The 19,331-nt window shown below is 39.1% G+C and overlaps 1 protein-coding gene across 1 annotated transcript in view; it reads left to right on the forward strand.

The window, feature by feature from the left end:
- Window positions 1–19,112, forward strand: part of TPCN2 (two pore segment channel 2) — a 42,418-nt gene extending 23,306 nt beyond the window's left edge. Inside the window, exons 14-25 of the mRNA XM_089521380.1 lie at window positions 637–756; window positions 2,667–2,726; window positions 2,816–2,944; window positions 3,480–3,529; window positions 4,122–4,221; window positions 4,326–4,397; window positions 7,785–7,858; window positions 9,374–9,464; window positions 9,587–9,669; window positions 11,530–11,611; window positions 14,177–14,262; window positions 14,889–19,112. Of these exons, the coding sequence (XP_089377506.1) occupies window positions 637–756; window positions 2,667–2,726; window positions 2,816–2,944; window positions 3,480–3,529; window positions 4,122–4,221; window positions 4,326–4,397; window positions 7,785–7,858; window positions 9,374–9,464; window positions 9,587–9,669; window positions 11,530–11,611; window positions 14,177–14,262; window positions 14,889–14,967 (1,026 nt within the window). The 3' untranslated portion in view covers window positions 14,968–19,112. The remainder of the gene's footprint in view (window positions 1–636; window positions 757–2,666; window positions 2,727–2,815; window positions 2,945–3,479; window positions 3,530–4,121; window positions 4,222–4,325; window positions 4,398–7,784; window positions 7,859–9,373; window positions 9,465–9,586; window positions 9,670–11,529; window positions 11,612–14,176; window positions 14,263–14,888) is intronic.
- The last annotated feature ends 219 nt before the right edge of the window (window positions 19,113–19,331 follow it).

A 19,331-nucleotide genomic window follows, 5' to 3' on the forward strand; every position in this document is an offset into this window, starting at 1 on the left:
AGGCTTTGATTGAGAGTTCCTGCATGGCAGGGGGTTGGACTGAATGGCCCTTATGATTCTATGATTCTAAGAATATTAAGAATTCTTAGCCAGTTAATTCTTCTAGTGCCTTCTCAAATGACAAACTCGTTTGAAAAAGTATGAAAAAGTCTTTAGACTTTTAATGTCTTTGTGACGCATTTTTAAAAAATCAGTAAATGACTGTGCCTCTGAGCTCCACTTTTCTGTCTCTTTACATTTCTCTTCATTGTCTGTGAAGAGTGTCTATATGCTTATGCAGAAGTGTAAGATTGCCATAAAGGACCTTAGTGATGCTTACGTGAAGTTAACACATTTGTGTAAACTTTGGAGACATAGTGCTCTAAATCCATTTTCCAGCTAGAGCAAACCTTTTGAATTATGTAACTTATACAAATATTGATAAAATAAGTACATACATAAGTGTCAAATAAAGTCCCCATTGATTCAATGGGTCTACTTCATTTATGACTAAAAATTAGATTGGAACCATATTCTTGAATACTGCATAATACCTAGAGAACTTTGGTTAGTAGATAATTTAAAATAGAATAAATTAATAAGCATCTTGAAAAATTAGTCAAACTGATGGGCATGCATATTTGTTTTCCCTCGCAGCGCCCTCCCATGCCAGATTATCGGTCACCATTTCTACAGAGAATTCAGCTTATCTTTGGTCATCACTACTTTGGGTATTTAGGCAATGCTGTAGCTGTAGCAAACCTTTTGTCTCTGTGTGTAAGTATGCAAAGGTTTAATACATTTCTGACTTCAGAAACAAATAGCTAGTATTATAATCTCTTCTGTAAATTGGCCTAAATTGGTTCAACTTCTCTTGTGTAAGAACATAAGAGCCCAGCTGGATTTCAGGAAAGTCTTCATTCCACTGGTAGTGAACCAGACTATTTGTAGGATATTCTTTTTTGCCTCCCAGTTTTTCATACAATTGAAGTTTCAAAAAAACCTTTAAAGCTTAAATTGTGGCTGCAGAGCTCTGGAATTGCATGAAAAAAGTTGAAAAAAACAAAACAAGGCAAAACAAAACAAAACAAAAAACCACCCAAGGTATGCTGGGTAGTGGAGGGAGGGAGGAGACAACCTTGAGCAAAAGGGCAGGAAGAGAGCACGGTGTGGGCAGCAGCCCCAGTCATGGGAATGAGAGATGGCTGCCTAGAAAGCAGTATGTTCCCAGTTTATTCATACAAGTGTGACTGTAGTGAGAAGGGCTGGTGTAATAATGTCCTAAATAGCTGTTGTACAACGATGTCTTATAAAGATCTAATGAACTAATAAATGTTGATAGCCAGTGTGATATAGTTGTAGCACACTCAGGAGATCTTGGTCTAGGTTCTGACTGAACCATGAAACTCAGAGTAACCTTACGTAGACATTCTCAGTCTGACCTACTATGTAGGTTTGTTGTGAGGAGAAAAGTGAGGAGGAGGAAGTGAAAAGGCAGATTAAATAAAGAAATATGTTTGTTGTACCCTTCCCCCAAGAAACTCATATTAGGCTATAATTGGCCTAATAATCTAGTAAGGGTATGAATCTAGATCCTGGCACTCTTAGTCAGGGACTAGGGCTAGGCAGCTTGCCAGGCTAATTACTTCTCTCCATCTTCTCTCCAGCTTTGGAGATCCCTGCAGATATAGCTGTGAGCAAGTGGGAAAAACTTTGTTTTCTGCCTTGCTCTCTACAGAGCTAGGGATCAGTTTCTTGTTTTCTGCAGTGCTGGCACCACTGTCTTTCTAATAAATGATGCATTTTGATTTCTTTACACATCTGCCCAGTGATGTTATTGGAACATTATCTGTCACATAAAAGGCAGGTAGTTAACAGTACTTGACTGTTCTGTTGACCAGAGTGCAAAGCCCTAAATTAGGAATTCTTTGGCTCTGCAGATATTGGACTGCTATACCCATCAGCCATAGTGAATGGTGAAGGATCATGGTGAAGTAGCAGTCCAGTAACACGGGATGGGCAAGTGTTCTATACTCCTGCAGTAGTACCACATAGGTCAAATGAACAACTGCACCAGACATAGAGAGTAATTTTTTCCTGCCCACCCATCATGCAGGCTGCAGAGATGTGCCACATCCAAATTGGAAGCAGTATAATATCATACCCAGTTTTGTCCCAAACCTGAGATGGTCCCTCCCCCCACTGAGGGTCAATTGGCAATACCACCATCATTTTGTAACAGACTGTATTTTGGCATTTTGCAGCTGATTTGTCAGTTAAGTTCCCTCTTCCATGTTTGAAAATGGAGGAAGGAATCTGGGGCTGATCTGTAGACTTTGAGTGACTGCAGAGTAGGAGCTGGAGCCGCATATGCATTTCTCCTCTCCTGCCAAAGGTGGTACTTGGTTGGCTGATTAAACTTATTTATGGTCTAATTCAAAGACATGGCCGTGTTAGTTTGGAAAATCAGCATGCAGAGGGATCTTGTAATACCTTTGAGACTGACTGAAAGAAAGAAGCTGGAAGCATGAGCTTTCATAGAGTTGAGCCTACTTCCTCAAATGCATACTTACAGTCTGATGAGTAGAAAAATTATTGTGTATGATAGATTAAAAAATGGTTTTGACACATTTGTTATGTTGTATTTTAAAATTTCAGACCTATTGATTTGCTGTTTTACCCCACAGGTGGTCATGGTAATAGAAGCAGATAAGCCACCTGCTGAGAAGGATGACTTCTTTTTAGGGGTGAGGTCCTCTTGTCTTCACATGACATTTTTTGTATGGTGTCTTGCAAATCACAAGTCTTAACTGCATCTTCATTTTGAATTTTCAAGGTTATAAACTGTGTCTTCATCTTCTACTACCTCTTGGAAATGTTGCTGAAAATAATAGCACTGGGATTAAGAAGATACTTGTCATATCCAAGCAACATCTTTGATGGTCTTCTGACTGGCGTTCTGATGGTGAGTATTGTTGTACAGTTTCTACCCCTGTTTAACAAATAAACTGGAGACAATCTACTGGTTTGAGTATACAGGATAAGAAGACACGTAAAATGACCACTATTGTAGCAGGAGGACAGATCTAACACCTTAGTGTGTTTTTATATTAATGTCATGGGTGGATATTACATTGCTCTTAGATATAGATAAGTGTACATAAAAAAGAAAAAAGAAAGTTAAGATTAAGTTTGTTAAGGACAGTTAACCCTTTCCTCAAATATGACATTCATACTTGGATAGGACATTAGTTTCAACTTGTGTTCTTTGGTTAGGTCTCCTCTTTGTTTCCTTTTCCCTTCACTCTCTACATCCTCCCATCTGATTTGGGGAGTCTTCCAGCTTCTGGAAGGCTTTCAGGGGAGAGAGTGAATGCATGGGCCATTGGTAGCCATTCCACATTCAGGTGAGTATAGCCCGGCATGCCCTACAACTTGGAAAATTTAATCCATAAAAATGATTATAATTGCTATATTTTTGCCTTTCTTTCTTCTCAAAGGTTTTGGAGGTGTCGACATTTGCTGTGTATGGATTTCCTCATCCAGGCTGGTATGAATGTTTTGTAAACTATTGTGGCTACTCAGGAATTCATACCACTTATCGTTTTGCCATTTGCTGAAACATTGGGATGTGCTGAGCTAGGTTAAGAAATCACCAGCAAGGGAAGTGTCTTGTTTGCCTTTACAGCAGAGCTTGGAGATATTACTTTCTTGAACTACAATTCCAAGAATCTGCTAGCCAGCATGAGTAGTGGTCATATTGACTGGGGAATCCTAAGAAATGTCAACCACAAACTTAAGGTTTTCAAATACTAATTTAAATCATCTTAGGGTTGAATATCAAAAAAATTACATAAAACAGTGGTCAGGAACAAGTTGCCCTCCAGATGTTGCTGGACTGTTATTCCCAGCAGCCATAGCTAACATAGCCTGTGATAAAGGATGAAGGAAGTTGCTGTCCAACAACATTTGGAATGCATACATTCCCCATTCCTGACATAGATCTTTATTCCTTTTTGAAATATTGGTATACACCTCTCACATGATTAATGATTATGCCTTTAGTTGGCTAGAAGAATGGATGCAGTTCATCTTGCTGGTTTTCTCACTCAGTTTTTGCTACAAGACTCGTCTTTTTGTAGGAAACCCGAAATGTTAGGCTTGCTATCTCTGTGGGATATGGTCCGTCTAGCAAACATGCTGATTGTCTTCAGATTTTTGCGCATCATCCCCAATATAAAGGTACTACTGGCTTGCCATGTAGACTTTTATTTTAATTTGGTTTTCTTAATTTTTTCCCCATGCCTGTTATGAAGAGCACTAAATATTCTTTATCTTGTTTACAGTTTATGTCTTTAGTTGCCAGCACACTGCTGGATTTAGTGAAAAATATAAGAAGCTTTGCAGGGATCTTGGTGGTAAGTGAGAATGAAGAATAATTCATATTTTCTACAAAATACTTTCATCAAGTAATTTTGGCAATGGCAATAGTCCGTGTGAATCTTGGTAAAATTAGAATTTTGATTAGTCTCATGATTTTGCATCTGAACTTTTTAGTGTCTGTCTTTTCTTTCAACATTTCTTTTGCCTTTAATCATTATGTTTAACCAATAAATAAATAAATATATAGTTGTGTAACTTTCAGAACTGATGCCAGCGTTTACTTCTTTTCTTTATCCTACCTCATCCATTTTTCTTCGTATTGGAAGCTTGTGATTAGATACTGTTTTCCTTGTTGGTCATTTGATAGCCAGTCTGTGAGGCATTTAGGCTGAATATGCATTAAATAAATGAAAAAATCCCTTCTAGTGATATAATGCTTGAGGTGTAGGATTTGTTCTTTGGAGTATTAGAGGGTGGGAACTCTCCGGTTCAGAGAAGCTATGTATTTTCTCTTAGTCCCAAAGATTCCTTATTGGCTTCTTTTTGCTTAATGTCATTTTAAAAAATTTATCAGATGCCTTTTCCTATGGCATTGAAAGTATCTTATGGTTAGTAGGCATTCCTGACAGTGGGCCCGTACAGACAGGCCAAAATAAAGCTGCTTTGGGTCACTTTGAAGGTATGCTGTTTAAATGACAATGCATCTTTAGAGGCCAGAAGCTGTGCCAAAGCTGTGCTCCAGTCCTTAGGAGTAGAGCATGGCTTTGGCATGGCTTCTGGCCTCTTAGGAGACATGCATCGTTTAAATAGCATACTTCCAATGTGACCTGAAGCAGCTTTATTTTGGCCTGTCTGTATGGGCCCAGTGTTATAACGACCAGTTCTTTTGTACAACAACAGGACGCTATGTGAGTTAGAACTCTGCAGTAGAAAAGCTCTTCCAAAGGATGCTCAATCTTTTTCTTGCCTGGAGTGCCACAGGTCAATCTTTGTTTTCCTTTAAGCATTATTATGAAAATAAACACTTTCCAAGTTTATACAGTCTTTGTTAACGGCAGTTTTAGGTACAGTTCTAAAATTCCTTTGGCATATTGTGCTCGTGATTCTTGAATTTTATTGGTTCCATTATATTAAACTGTTAAAACAAAATCAGGTAATAAAGAAAGAATTTTGAGTCATCATGCAGTGTGAGGCTCCACTTAATGGTAGATTTAGGAACTGCAAGATGAAGATTGCCTAGAAAGTGATGGTCATCTTCAAAATAGTTTGGCAGATAATTCATAGGATTTTTCTGTTAAGGGAAACATAAGGCCCATCAAGACTTTCTCTCAACATTGTCATTTTACATCTGTCGGATATGCTTTGATTGGGATTTCCTGCATGGCACGGGGTTGGACTGGATGGCCCTTGTGGTCTCTTCCAACTCTGTCATTCTATGATTCTATGATTCTCTGCCAAAGAGTACTGGGGCCTCACAAAATTACAAATCCTAGGAGTTAAAGTGGTGTCAAACTGCGTTATTTTTTACAGTGTAGATACTCCCAATATGAGGAAAATGAAGAGAAGCTGGTGGTAAGGAAGAGAGTAAAGGGAGGAGGAGCAGCCAGTTCCAATTCTATGACTGCCTGGCCTGATAGAGGAAAGTTGTCTAAGCCAATACATTATTAGAAGGGTAATTTGGTATATTGCCTGTGCCTTAGCTTGTGAACCTTTCCCCAAAGTCATGTATATGTGTGGCAGATGGCTTGGCATAGCCACCTCCTCCTCCTGCATATGCAAGCGAGGAAATTGTCAGAGTACACAAGGAGTTTGTTCCAATATGATTCTTGCCTCAGAATATTTGGTCACAACCTCCAATTGAGAAGCCATTCAAATATTCTGGGAGGCAGTTGAAGCTGTCCTCTGTTCAACTACTGTCTCTTACCTCAGAATGCACATTAAGGGAAGATGGGAAACCTGAGACCCTCCAGGTGCTGTTGAACTAACTCTCAGTTCCACTTCCTGGGAAGTGGTGAGGCATGATAGGAGTTGAACAACATTGAGAGGGCTGTATGTTCCATGCTGCTGCAGTGTAGAGTCTGCTTTTAGGGCTGCTTTTAGGGCTGTGTTCCCACTATGATTTACTTTGAATTTCAGATCGGGTTAAATGTCCATCGTCCCCACATTCTGATCCGATAGAGTTCTGTGAAAGCAGAGTAAACGCAGAAAACCTGCTTTTATTTGAGAGTACTTTTTCAAGAGGTTCGTTTGAAAAGAACCGAATGACAAGTGTGCTCAGCAAGTGGGAATGACCTTCGGATCAGAATCACATTTCAGTGGAGGGGAGGGACTATGGCAGAGGGGTTGGCAGGGGGTGTCAGCCATCCTGTCTTCTGTTAGAAATCCACCATTTTTTTAGTGCTGCCCTTACCCATGTGTGTGGTGGCTTTTGAATTTTCCATCTTTACACTGATTGATTCCTTCTGAATCTGGCCATGATCATTTCTCCACTGTAAGAGGTTAAATCTATTTTTGCTTTTCTTTTGGAGGGGGATCTGGTGTGTGTGTGTGTGTGTTTTAAATAATTTTTTGAATCAGAAATGCGATTTCTCATCATCCCATAGAAGCACCAAAGTGAGCAAGGGTTTTCCCATAATGAGCACGGGCTTTCCTATCATGGCCATGCAGCTATGAGGCTAAAAAGTACAGAGCGCCCTTCCCTTATGCTGGGGATCCATTCTGGACCCCTCCCCCCTGTGTAAGGGAAATTCCACAGATCCTCAAGCCCCATTTAAGATAATGGGGCTCGTGCACGCGTCACGGCATGGCGCACATGCGCCATTGCCTTTTATGGTGAGTGGCTTTCAGCGTAAGCTGAAAGCTGCATAAAGCACGCCCGCGTATGATGTGGCAGCACTGTAAACAGAAATAAAGAAAATTGATGAGGGGAGCACCATAAAGTATCCTCATGTAGCTGAAATTATAGCTGGCGATGTTGCCAAAATCATGCTTGGGCATGTCACCAATGACATGGTGATGCAATCAGCTTGATTGGCACATTAAAAAGGGGGCACATTGCGATGCAAATACAAGTGTGGACAACAGTGCCCCCCCAAAAAAATCCAAAAGATCCTGTTTCATAGTGGGAATGATGCCATGGTGGAATCAAATCAACGATCTGAATCGAAACATCATTGTGAATCAGTTTAAATGGTAAATGGGAATGAGCCTGAGGAAGCTTTTGTTTTACTTCAGCAACGTTGTGCTTTGAGAGTTTGCTGCTTTGGCTGCTTCTGCAAAGGGATTAAAATGTGAAAGCTGACATTTTAGTGTCTGGCAAACATGGGCTTGAATTGTATAAAGAATACTGTTTTTGGCAGTAATCCTTGCACCATATTAAATTGGTAGTAGAAAGTAACTAATGCCAACTTGTTCTATTCCAGGTGGCTTTCTATACATTTGCAATAATTGGCATGGAGCTGTTTCAAGGCACCATTGCTCCCATGGGGAACATCAGGTAAGGCAGCTGTTAAAAATTGCTTGGCCATTTCCACATGCGCTTTCACTGTGGACTGGAGCTGCAAGTGACCTGTGTTTTGTATGCCACCTAGTATACGGTGCCTTCTAGAGATATCCAACCCTTGTCTCCCCCCTTTTTTGTGTGTTGTTAACAATGTAGAATTAAATGGATTTAATTGGGATTATTACTACTTGATGTGCACATGATGCTTCACACTGTGAAAGTGCAAGATATATATATTTTTTATTATGGCTCAAAAGTTAAGTAAACAAAATCAAACTGGCACTCATTGGTGAATACCTCTGCATGGCAATGTAGGAATTAGGGATGTAAATCCCTGACTATTTTGTGTTGCATGTAAGGTCAAAAAATATTTCCCCACAAAATTCTCCCTGTATTCAAATGTCCCAAAATGGGGAAATCTTTGGAGAAATATCTATAGAGAAGGAAAAAGCTGAAGAATAGGAAGAACAGGTGCCAGTCTCTCTCACAACAGTCCAAGGCCAGAGCATATCAAATGCTGGATTGTGTGTGTGTTTGTATTTTTAGCTGTCTCCATTGTGTCTTATGTGCCAAGTATTTCCTGTTCTCATCTTGTGATGGCTGCTGGCTTCCAATTGTGACATTTTCCTGGGTTTGGGGTACCTTTGTAATTTGTAACCTGAAGATCACACAAGAGACACAGCCATTGCAAGACCAGAAATGGCCTTATATAGGCCTGCTTCAGTTCTTCTTAGACAGTCTTGTGCTGGTTGGAAGGCAGTGATAGGAGTTATATGGGCTGCTATTAGAGTTTATTCAGAGGAAGCCTAACAGAAGCAGGTCTTGGTAGAGAGACATTCAGATAAGATACTTGTATGGCCCCATGAAAACCTCACCAGTCTGTTATTCTTCACAATGGGATTTTCCACCACTGTTGGGAAACAGATTTTTCAACTTTGAGAAGAATAATTTTAAAAAGTCTGTTCATCCATATAGTATATAAATTCAAACAGAATAGCTAAACCAGTAAGTTTAAAGTTTAAAAAGCATTTAACAATCAATCCAATGGAAACATCTGATCTACACTTTTTGGATGATTGACTCTGGTTGCACTGTGGAACAGAAAAAACACTTAGTATGGCATTCTCTTTTCTTCATGGCTGAGTTTTGACTCTGGGGATAGGTTGTAAATACTCTTGGCTTCAGATATTAAGCCCTTTGTAATACGTAGCAGTGTCAATGTCTCTACAGTTTAGAACTGTGCTTTTTACAACAACCATAAAAGAACCTGGTGAATGTTGGTTCTATCTTACAATAGTCTTTAAACTTTTAATCTTCTTGTTGCTTATTCTGTTTTCTAATTATATAGTAGGGAATATTTTTGGCTTTCAAATGTGCATTTTCATCCACTGTAAGGTATATCAAATAGTTCCTATGCCAGTTATCATATCCCATTGCATCATCTGGCCTGTGCAGTGTAATATCACACACTATGCTGAAATAATATTACACACATTCTTCTCTTTGTAGTGGGGTCAATATAACAACTGGAAACACAACCTTCCATTGTGGCACATATGAACAACTGGAGTACTGGCCAAACAACTTTGATGATTTTGCTGTGAGTGTGTTCATTTCAAGTGTTTGTAGTTGCATCACTGGTTTGACTTAGTTGTCTCTCTGTTCTCTAAAAATTACAAATCAAAATGATATTCACTATTGCTTTTTTTGCTTATATGCCAGGCAGCACTAGTGACTCTATGGGATGTGATGGTTGTCAACAACTGGCAGGTTTTCTTGGATGCATATTCCAGATATTCTTCTCCGTAAGTAATGGATTGTATTTTTAGGAAGTATTCAGGTATTTTGCTTGAGCAAGGAGTTCCCAAAATTTTGTCTGAATATTTTTCTAAACATATGCAGTTTTTTTTGCTTTGGTGCTGTCTTATCATTTAGTAATATCTGGTGTCAAAATTAAACAATATGAATATAAATTAAAAATGTACACCGATGATGTTGTAATATATTTGGCAAATCCATTAGAAGAGATCAGTACGTTACTGAATAAACTGAATGAATATGGACAGGTGGCAGGACTGAGAGTTAATGAGGAAAAAAATAAAATCTTAACTATCAACATTACTAAGAAAAAACAAAATAAACTAGAAGAAATAACAAACTTTAAAGTAGTAAAAAAGGTCAAGTATTTAGGGATTATAGTAACAGCTAAAAATTCAGAGCTTTATAAAAACAATTATGAAAAAATGTGGCATGGAATCAGAGAGGATATGTTGAGATGGAATAAGACAAAACTATCTCTTATGGGGAAGATAGCTTCAATTAAGATGAATGTCCTCCCTAAATTATTATTTTTATTTCAAACTATACCTGATTAATGATAAGCCTGAAAAAATTCTGGACTGAAAATATTGTTTCAACCAAATTAAAACAGATTAGAAAATCAAAAGAATACTGAAAAATAGATGAAGTAGATAAAGAAAATTGTGTTTTGTCATAAGAAGGTTAAAAAGTATTAATTTTGTAAATGGAAGCTATGATATATTATGAGTAACTATCTGGGTTATTATGTATATTGAAAAAATTGTATTTAATAATAATAATAATACTTTATTCTTATATACCGCTATTCCTTTTTCAAGATCATAGCGGTGTACATGTTAAAAAACAGTATAAAAACAGCAAAAACAGCGAAAACAAAAAAAGGAAGAAGGTTTAATTTCCAATTTCAAACAGATTGTAATATGTCAAATATTAAGGCTGCATCCACACTGGAGAAATAACCTGGTTTGGCACCGCTCTAACTGCCCTGGCTCAAGGCTATGGAATTCTGGGAGTTGGAGTTTGTTGTGGGGCCCGGAGCAGAGCCAAACTGGGTTATTTCTCCAGTGTGGATGCAGCCTAAGACAGTTACAGAACTATATACTCAATAGGGGAAAAAAGAAAGAAAAGAAAATATATTACTTTAGTGGAAAGATATAACCATTGATTTAGGTGTGGAAGTCTTTTTAGAGGTATTGTAGGATTATTTGTATGTTTATGTATCTTACTATGTTGAATTGTGAATAATATCTGTGTAATGTCTGTTATATATTGTTTTATCAATACAATAAAGTTACTTAAAAAAACAAAAGCACTTTTAGATGCTGCTTTGTAGTTCTTATTCAGGGAGTCCAAGCATGCTTAGAAGCTGACCTGAGTGGTCTGTTCACAATGGTGACTATAAATGTCAGAAGGAAGAATTTGTGAAGTCCTGTGTTTTAATGTTTCATGAATTTGAAACTTTAAATGTGGTTAGGGAGCCCTGGTGGTGCAGTGGTTAAATGCCTTTACTGCAAGCCACAAGGTTGTGAGTTCAATCCCAGGGCCTTCAAGGTCCACTCAGCCTTCTGTAGGTCACTAAAATTAGTACCCAGCTTGTTGGGAGCAATTAGCTTACACATTGTAAACTGCTTAGAGAGTGCTTAGTTCACTAATAAGCAGTATAGAAATGTAATTGCTATTCTTATTGCTATTAGTCTGTGTGTCAGTTCTCAGGTTACATTGACAGCACAAGTACCCACATGTTTAACCCACTCATTTAATGCATGTTACACGTTCACATGTCATAATGGGCACTATTCGATTTCTCCTCAATCCTCTTCCTCCCCCTCCTTGCTCTTTTTCAGATGGTCAAAATTATACTTTGTCACCTGGTGGCTGATTTCCTCTGTCATCTGGGTCAATCTGTTCATTGCCTTACTTCTGGAGGTAATGCTTGGCTTTCTGCTCAAAACCATGGGCTTCACGAATGCAAGATAATTCACACCCTGTTCTTCCCAAAGCCTGTGAACTTTGTGATGGCAAAATGAAACAGACTAGGAGAGATAGCTTTTGTAGACTGTTCTTAGAATCCTAAAAATCTTAACTTCCAGTTTAGAAAAGGCTCATTTCATTTACACTCATTTAACTCATTTAAACTTGCAGAGAGATGTCAGAGTCAAAGAAACTAATGGTTTTTGAGACCTGGATTTCAAGCACACACCAAAGAATTGGCACTGTTCATTTTCCAAATAAAGGAGTTGCTACAGTAGGAAGGAGACATCAGAAGGCTTACTGTTTGTATACAAGCTGTGCCTATGAGCTAGTGGGATGGGAAAACTGTAGCCCTGGAGCCATATTAAGACCTCCAAGACCTTCAGGTCTGTTTTATTGCACCTTCTCCTTTAAACAAGATGCAGGAGCCAGTGTGGTGTAGTGGTTTCAATGTTGGATGATTATGGTTTGATTCCCCACTTGGGCACAAAACCCCCACTGTGCTTAAGGCAAGTCACTCTCTCTCTGCCTCAGAGGATGGCAATGGCAATCCCCCTCTGAAGGAACTTGACAAAAAAAACCTATGATAGTTTTGCCTTACGGTTTCCATGAGTATAAAATGACTTGAAGGCACACAACAACAAAGAGCAAAGCACTATTTAACATTTTTTAAAACAAACAAACAAACCTCCATTTCTCAAAAGCAGAAGTTATTTGGGGCATATCTGCCATTATTGGTTGTCTGTGTGATCCTGAGAAGGTCAGAGACAGAAAATTGTTACTAGACTTTCATAGTTGCCCACCATTGATCCCAGTAGTGTTGTTGGTGAGCAGTGCTCGCACAGACTGGCCTTTTGTTGTGACTGTACATATGAAACTGAGGATGATGCATGGGAGCTGCAGGTGTGGCCACAGCACAGTTGCTTCCTGTTCAAGTAAATGAAGCAATCAGTACTTTGGTGGCTACTTCACAAATCAGTGGCAATTGCTCTTGTGAAACCCATTGTACTATCCTGTCCAGTTAGTCTGTGCTTTTGAGGTATTACAGTGCAGTCTAAAACATAGGTGAAGAACTGCAGTAGGCTAGACTGGAGGGGTTGGAATTTCCCCTTTCCTGTTAGCTTTCAGTGGGTTGGGTGTATTCAAATGCTGTTTACATATGCCGGTATGTGTACCCGTAACACCCACCATTGAGGTTCTCAATGAAGTACCAGCTGGGGGTCTTCCACCAAGTAATTTGTTTGGCCAGGAAATTGGTAGGAGGATCAAAGACATGAAGGGCCCACCCACTGTCTCCAGTTCATGTTTGGAGATAGTAGGGACTACCTTTAGGATAGTCTCCTGGTGTGGGGCAATGGGGCCTGAGGAGACACAGGCCAGGGGATGGAAGCTCCCTTCCTTGGAATAAAACCAGGCTTTTCAGTGCCAATATTGGTTGGCAGACTCTGGGAGCTGCAGTAATTTTTCCAAACTCTGGTGTTACTATGAATGTTCTTACTTGGGCTGCCTTATATTGTGGGCTTCACAACTAAGATCCTTTCACACTAGACAATTATAGTGCTATGATTCCACTTTATCTCCTTTGGATCTATCCTGTGGAATTCTGGGATTGAGAGTTTGGGGAGGGTTATTTGGAATGATCAACCAGAGAGCGATACTGCTTCACCAAATTACAAAGAATAGGACCCGTAGCAATGGATTTAAACTACAGGAAAAGAGATTCTACCTCAACATTAAAAGCACTTCCTGACAGTAAGAGTTGTTTGACAGTGGAATACACTCCCCTGGAGTGTGGTGGATTCTCTGCCTTAGGAGGTTTCTAAACAGAGGCTGGATGGCCAACTGTTGGGGGTGCTTTGATTGTGTATTCCTGCATGGCAGGGAGCTGGGTTGGATGACCCTTGTGGTCTCTTCCAACTCTATGCCTCTTAAATACCAGGTTTCTGTAGGATACAGCCATGGCAGTTAAAGGTGAACCAAAGTTCTATAATTCTGCATTTGGAAAGGGCCCCTGATTGTGATGGTTGTCTCTTAACTCAGTAGCCCTGAAGGCAGCTTGTGTGAGAAGAGAAAACAAGTCATGGAAGTTCCAGCCACAGTTTCCATTAAATCCAGTATACCCCACTTTTAGGATCTGTTGCTGGGAATACTACAGTTGGCCCTTCTTATACAAGGATTTTTTATACACGGATTCAAGCATACACAGTTTGAAAATGTTCCAAAAAAGTATAAATTTCAAATATCAAACCTTGATTTTCCATTTTTTATAAGGGACACCATTTTGCTATGTCATTATATTTAATGGGACTTGAGCATACATGGATTTTGTTATCCATGGGGGATCTTGGAACAAAAGCCCAGCGTATAACAAGGGTCCACTGTACATGTTACTTTCTTGGTAATAAAGCTGCCCATATGAGCTGGCTACTTGTAAGGTTAATGTTTTCATATGTCCAAGTAAATTTGGTAAGAAGACCAACTGAAGTAGCCCTAATTCCCCTTCTTTATCTTCAACTGCAGAATTTTATTCACAAATGGGACCGTCGGTGTCATCGCCCATCTCTCTCAGAAGTTGAATACCAGATGACAATGGAACTCATGTTCAGGTGAGCCTGGAGATGTGATAGTGAAGCCTGGAGATGTGATTTAAGGGCAGGTCATCTTTTTAATATAGGGTAAAAACTGAAGATTAGGTGTATGGTCACTGACAACAGAATTGCTCTGAGGGTTGCAATTTCTAAGCTGTAGAAATGGAACAATAATATTAAGTGATTGCTTCCTTAACTGTTAGATGCTTGAAGCAATCCATGTAAAACAGCATTTTATGGTATAGAAAGTACCAGAAGTTAGAATAACTAGTTCTAGCTTCATTGACTGAAATAGTGTGGGTAGCAGATCATTTTAAAATGTAGCATCACTCTACACCTTCTGCAAGAACGTCTAGGATAAACCCACAATATTTCCCAGAAGAATATAGTTTGAGCACAGCTAACAATACTTGTACAAGAACAGAGATTTAATAACTCAGAAGTTGTTTCAGGAACATGCTACCAATATTGGTATAAACACAAGTTGGAGAAGTTGCTGTTCTGGTTTATAATTCCCAGAAACACTCAAATACCACAGTGAGTGGTTTCTGGAAGATGCACTCCAAAGAAGTAATTTTCCCAAGCTTTGATACTGAAGCATCTTTTGTTTGGAGTTCTAATGGCTCTTGTTTTGTGATTGGTAGGGATGTTTTGGAAGAACCTACAGAAGAAGAACTGATGGCAAAACTTCACCAGCATCCACATATGCATCTATGCAGATGACACATGGGTGGAAACAGTAATTCATCCTAATTATACCTACCTACAGGGCTGTGAGTTTTGCTTTTTTGCCAAAAGCAAGATACTGGAAGACTTTGCTTTTGCTTTTGAATGCTATTGTAATACAATTAAGGATTGCCACCTGTTAATTACAACACGGGATGGGCAACTTTGGCAGGACTGGGGGCTAATTTTAAGCCCTGAAAACGCACAAAATTGAAGGTAAAAATGTAATTTTGAAGATGAAAATCTATTTACAATTTTTGTGGGGAGGCAATTGGGATAATTTGGGGATATTTTTTTAAAAAGCAAAATTGCCAATCCTGGAAACTTCTAGATGTGGCAAATTATTCTTTTTTTGCAAATATGTTTTTCTTAGTAGAGGCTGAAGGGACCTCAAGAGAGATGCAGGATAAGCCCACAAAAACTGCCTGGGAGCCAAATGCCATCTGTGGGCTCAACTTTCCCTACTTGATTTAAAACTTTTTTTAATGGCAGATTTCACTTCATTTTAAGTTGACTTTTATGGGACCCTGGAATTGTCACTAACAAAATCTGACAGGTAATGTGGCAGAGCAATTAAACCTTTTTAAAAAAAAAAAAGAAAGGGAAATGTTTCAGTTTTGTTGCACCTTACAGTGGAAATGAATGGAAGATGGATGACCACTCTACTGGGTTGCTGCTAGATTTAAAAACGAAACATCCTCCAATAGGATACATTTTTGCCAGTAGTTGTTGTGTGTGATGCCAGGGACAGTGCCTTAGTAATAGGAAAATGTTCTGGTAAGTGCTTGCTTTTTCCCCAAAAAGTAAGAAGAAATCATAATGCTGTAATTCATGATAGGAGTAAGAGACCATTATAGTGGCGTATGCTAAAATGAAGAAGAATATAATGCCAGTAATAAGATTGGTGAGAATATTCTTGCAGTCATGTAGTGCTTATGCCTAGACAATAAATGACACATTATTTTAAAGACAAAGGGCACAGGTTAGAATCCTGCCTGGGAGGGAGGGAAAGACAGAACTTTAGCTATAGTGCATATTACCAAAAAGTGAACCAGCACTGCCCATATGTACAACTTTTGGTAGAATGCAGTTGATGGTCCATAGACAGGTGTCAATCTGTGACTTATTGTTTGCCAGTCCTCAACAAGTCTCCAAGAAACAAATACAAAAATATGGCACAAAGATGGTACCAGTCTGCCATATCTTATAGCTTTGGAAGCAATGCATCGAAACAGACGTTACGCAGTATAGATTGCAGGCACAGGGCCTTGATTTGTGACCATGGTGGAGCAAAGATAAAGGCTCCCCCTTCCTACACTCTAGGATCCTCAGAACTTACTTTAGAGTAAAAGCAAAAAAGAAGGAAAACTGTTATATACAACTTTGAAGTAATATTTACTGGTAGTTTTGCTCTGTCAGTGCAGCTTCTCGAAGGTAAGTTGCTTGGCAGTTGCCAGGTGTAGGAAATGAGTGGCTTGCAGGTGTTATTGGACTACAGCTCTCAGCAGCCCTTGCCAGTCATGAAGACGTGAAGGGAGTTGCAGTCCAAGAGCATCTGAAGACCTGCAATTTGCTACCCCAATAAATACAAATATTCAAAAGTCCCTACCCATGCCTTATGGAAATGACTAACTTCTTGATTTGGTTTTGCTGTTCTTGTTTTTGTATTCTGTAGCATTTTTATATCTTTCAGCACAGTTTGGGAGGTAGCTATATGGAAGCTGGCTTTCATACATACATAACATTGGTGCGTTACAGACCGCTGAATTGCGGCGGTCTGCTGCCGGTGCCGCTTGCAGTGTTCGGGAGCCACAGCTTCTAAACCGCGGGACTCCCGGACGCTGCGAGGAAGGAGCGTGGAAATCGCGCTCCTTCCTGGGCCCCGGAAGTGGTGCCGCAAAGCGCAAGGCGCGCTTCGCGGCATCACTTCCGCTGCGACACGTCTGGACGCTAGGCGTCCAAGACGTCAAAATGGCGGCGGCCGTGTGGAACTCAATAAGGTGCAGCCAACGCCTGTTAAAGTGGAACTAAAACTAAATTGTGAAAGAGCCCTGAAATTGGTTTGGCTCCACTACATTTTCAGTACAGCAAATGGCATTGTTACCAAATGTTCCTTTTTTGGATTGTGTCCCCTAAATCCCCCATGCTTTGCACATGCTGTCTGGAGGATTCTAGAAGTTGTAGCTGAAAAAGTAAATATGGCAAATAGGAACAGGAAAGAGCACCTTGTTGCTGTTAGGAAATTTCCTCACCATCTGTTTCCCCTGAGCAAACATACTGCCCATATGAACCATTTACAGTTGCGTTCTCCCCCTGGTTTATTGACTACTGGGATTATTGGTCCTTTGTGTTTCAAGCATATGGTCATTGCCCTAAAATTACATTTGGAACCTTGAGGTTATTCAGAACTGTAACTTCCACTTGTGTCACATATAGGAAGGCTGGCTCTTAAAACCATGTTGAGATCATCTGAAGTTACCAGAGGTACAAAAGGCAACTTGAATCTCATGGGACAAGGGTGGGAAACATGAGGTCCATGGGCTGCAGGTGGCTTTCTAAGGCTATTTTTGTGTCCTGCACCCCTAAAAATGGCCAGTTGCATATTAGAAATCTCCAGGTGTGAACTGTCCCTCTGGGATGTGGGTGTAGGAATAAGGCTTGATTTAAGCTAGATGGGGCCTTTTTTAATACTGAACGCGAATAGGAAAAAGACTGGGATCCCAATAATCAAATAATACATATATTTGCAGCAATAATACATATATATGTATTGGTTATTTTGATACAAATTCTGTTATGTAAAAGCTGGTTGGGGTTTTGCTACACAGTGTATGCAAAACCTAGGATAGCAGTGATTACGAGAATGCCAGATATGTAACTATACTATGGAGAAAATGTGTGCCTCAAGCTGATGATCAGGATAGTGACATCATCCAACAAATAAATTCTATCATCCATTTCTGTAATTCTTTTAGTTAACAAAGATTATTGCATTACCCTGCTATTTTTTGAATCCCTAAGTCTTTCTTTGCTTTCTGTCCTTTTTCTGAACTACTTCTACAATGTTGTTAAGGAAATTCCTATGGCAGTAAAAGAGTTTCGACTAAGTGCAACCTTTTGGCCCTCAGTTTTGATTATTGGGATCCCAGTCTTTTTCTTTAGACACTCTTATATGCAGTCTTGATCTAAATGGAAATAGATGATACAGCTTAGGCCTCTGAGCTTAATAAGAAGAAATCCCTACCAGACACATGAGTGTTGTCACTGGCTGACAATTTAGAAGCCAAAAAGATATGGAGAAAAGGAATACTGATACAACAGAATGTCTTGGCATGTCCAGAGATCTTAGATAAGTTAGATTTTGGGTTACAACTCCCAGAACCCCCCAGCAAGCATGTGTACCGGCCAGGCTCTGCCCTTTCCTCTAAATTGTCTGCCAAACTATTTGTGTACCAGAAGAACGGAGTTAAACTATTTGGGAAAAGTAACCATGAGCAGTCTTCCATATCAATAGCCATTTTACTTGCTATAATCTTCATTCTCATTGACACCTGCACAGGATCGTACATTATCCCCATGTTTGTATTTACAAGAGGTATTTACATGCAGGTTGCATTTTGAGTTCAGTCACATGGCGGAGTCTTGGTCTGTATTACATCATAGTAAGAGGCTGTATTTTTAAATGTTTTTAATGTTCACCTTCACCCTCAGTTAAATGTGTAGATCATGGAGGTATACATCATGAAGAGTAGTTCCAACTCAAGCCTTCTCCTTGCATGCTAGTTTTATTTGCCTGGTTCTCCATGGTTACAATAAACATATAGAAATGTTGCCACCGTTTCTGTATATGCCTTCATCAGATTAATGGGAAATAGGCTACATGTTTTCTTACCTTAATTTTATTCTGTTTGCCTCTTGACTGTAAAATGTAAATTGTGAACCTGATACTTTACCTGAATCTTTTTCCATCTTTAAGTGAAATAAGCATTTTTGTTGTATTTATAATACCAATTGGGGCTCTACATATATTTCTTTCATGTGAGTTTTTTCTTTCTTTCAGTGTTGTAGTTTACCCTGTACAATGTGTTCAATTTACCAATGCAATATAAATTCCATATCCTTATAACTGTTTTAATAGCAAAACCACTAAAGTATATATTTTATAGCTTTTTATTGCATTTGTTCCATAAAAAGTACCATAAGATGTTATCAGTACAGGTCATTTGTACTTGTTAATACAGAAAAATATTTTTGAGACAGCCTGAGTCTTGTCCTTATTTTTATTTACTTATTTCATATCAGGACCATCTGAAAAGTTGAAATGTCCGTAGTTTTATAAAGATTTTGAATAACCAATCTAG

Source organism: Sceloporus occidentalis, unplaced genomic scaffold, assembly GCF_023333645.1.
Source record: "Sceloporus occidentalis isolate IW3139 unplaced genomic scaffold, rSceOcc1.0.p SCAF_4, whole genome shotgun sequence".
In the NCBI taxonomy this organism is placed as follows: Eukaryota; Metazoa; Chordata; class Lepidosauria; order Squamata; family Phrynosomatidae; genus Sceloporus; species Sceloporus occidentalis.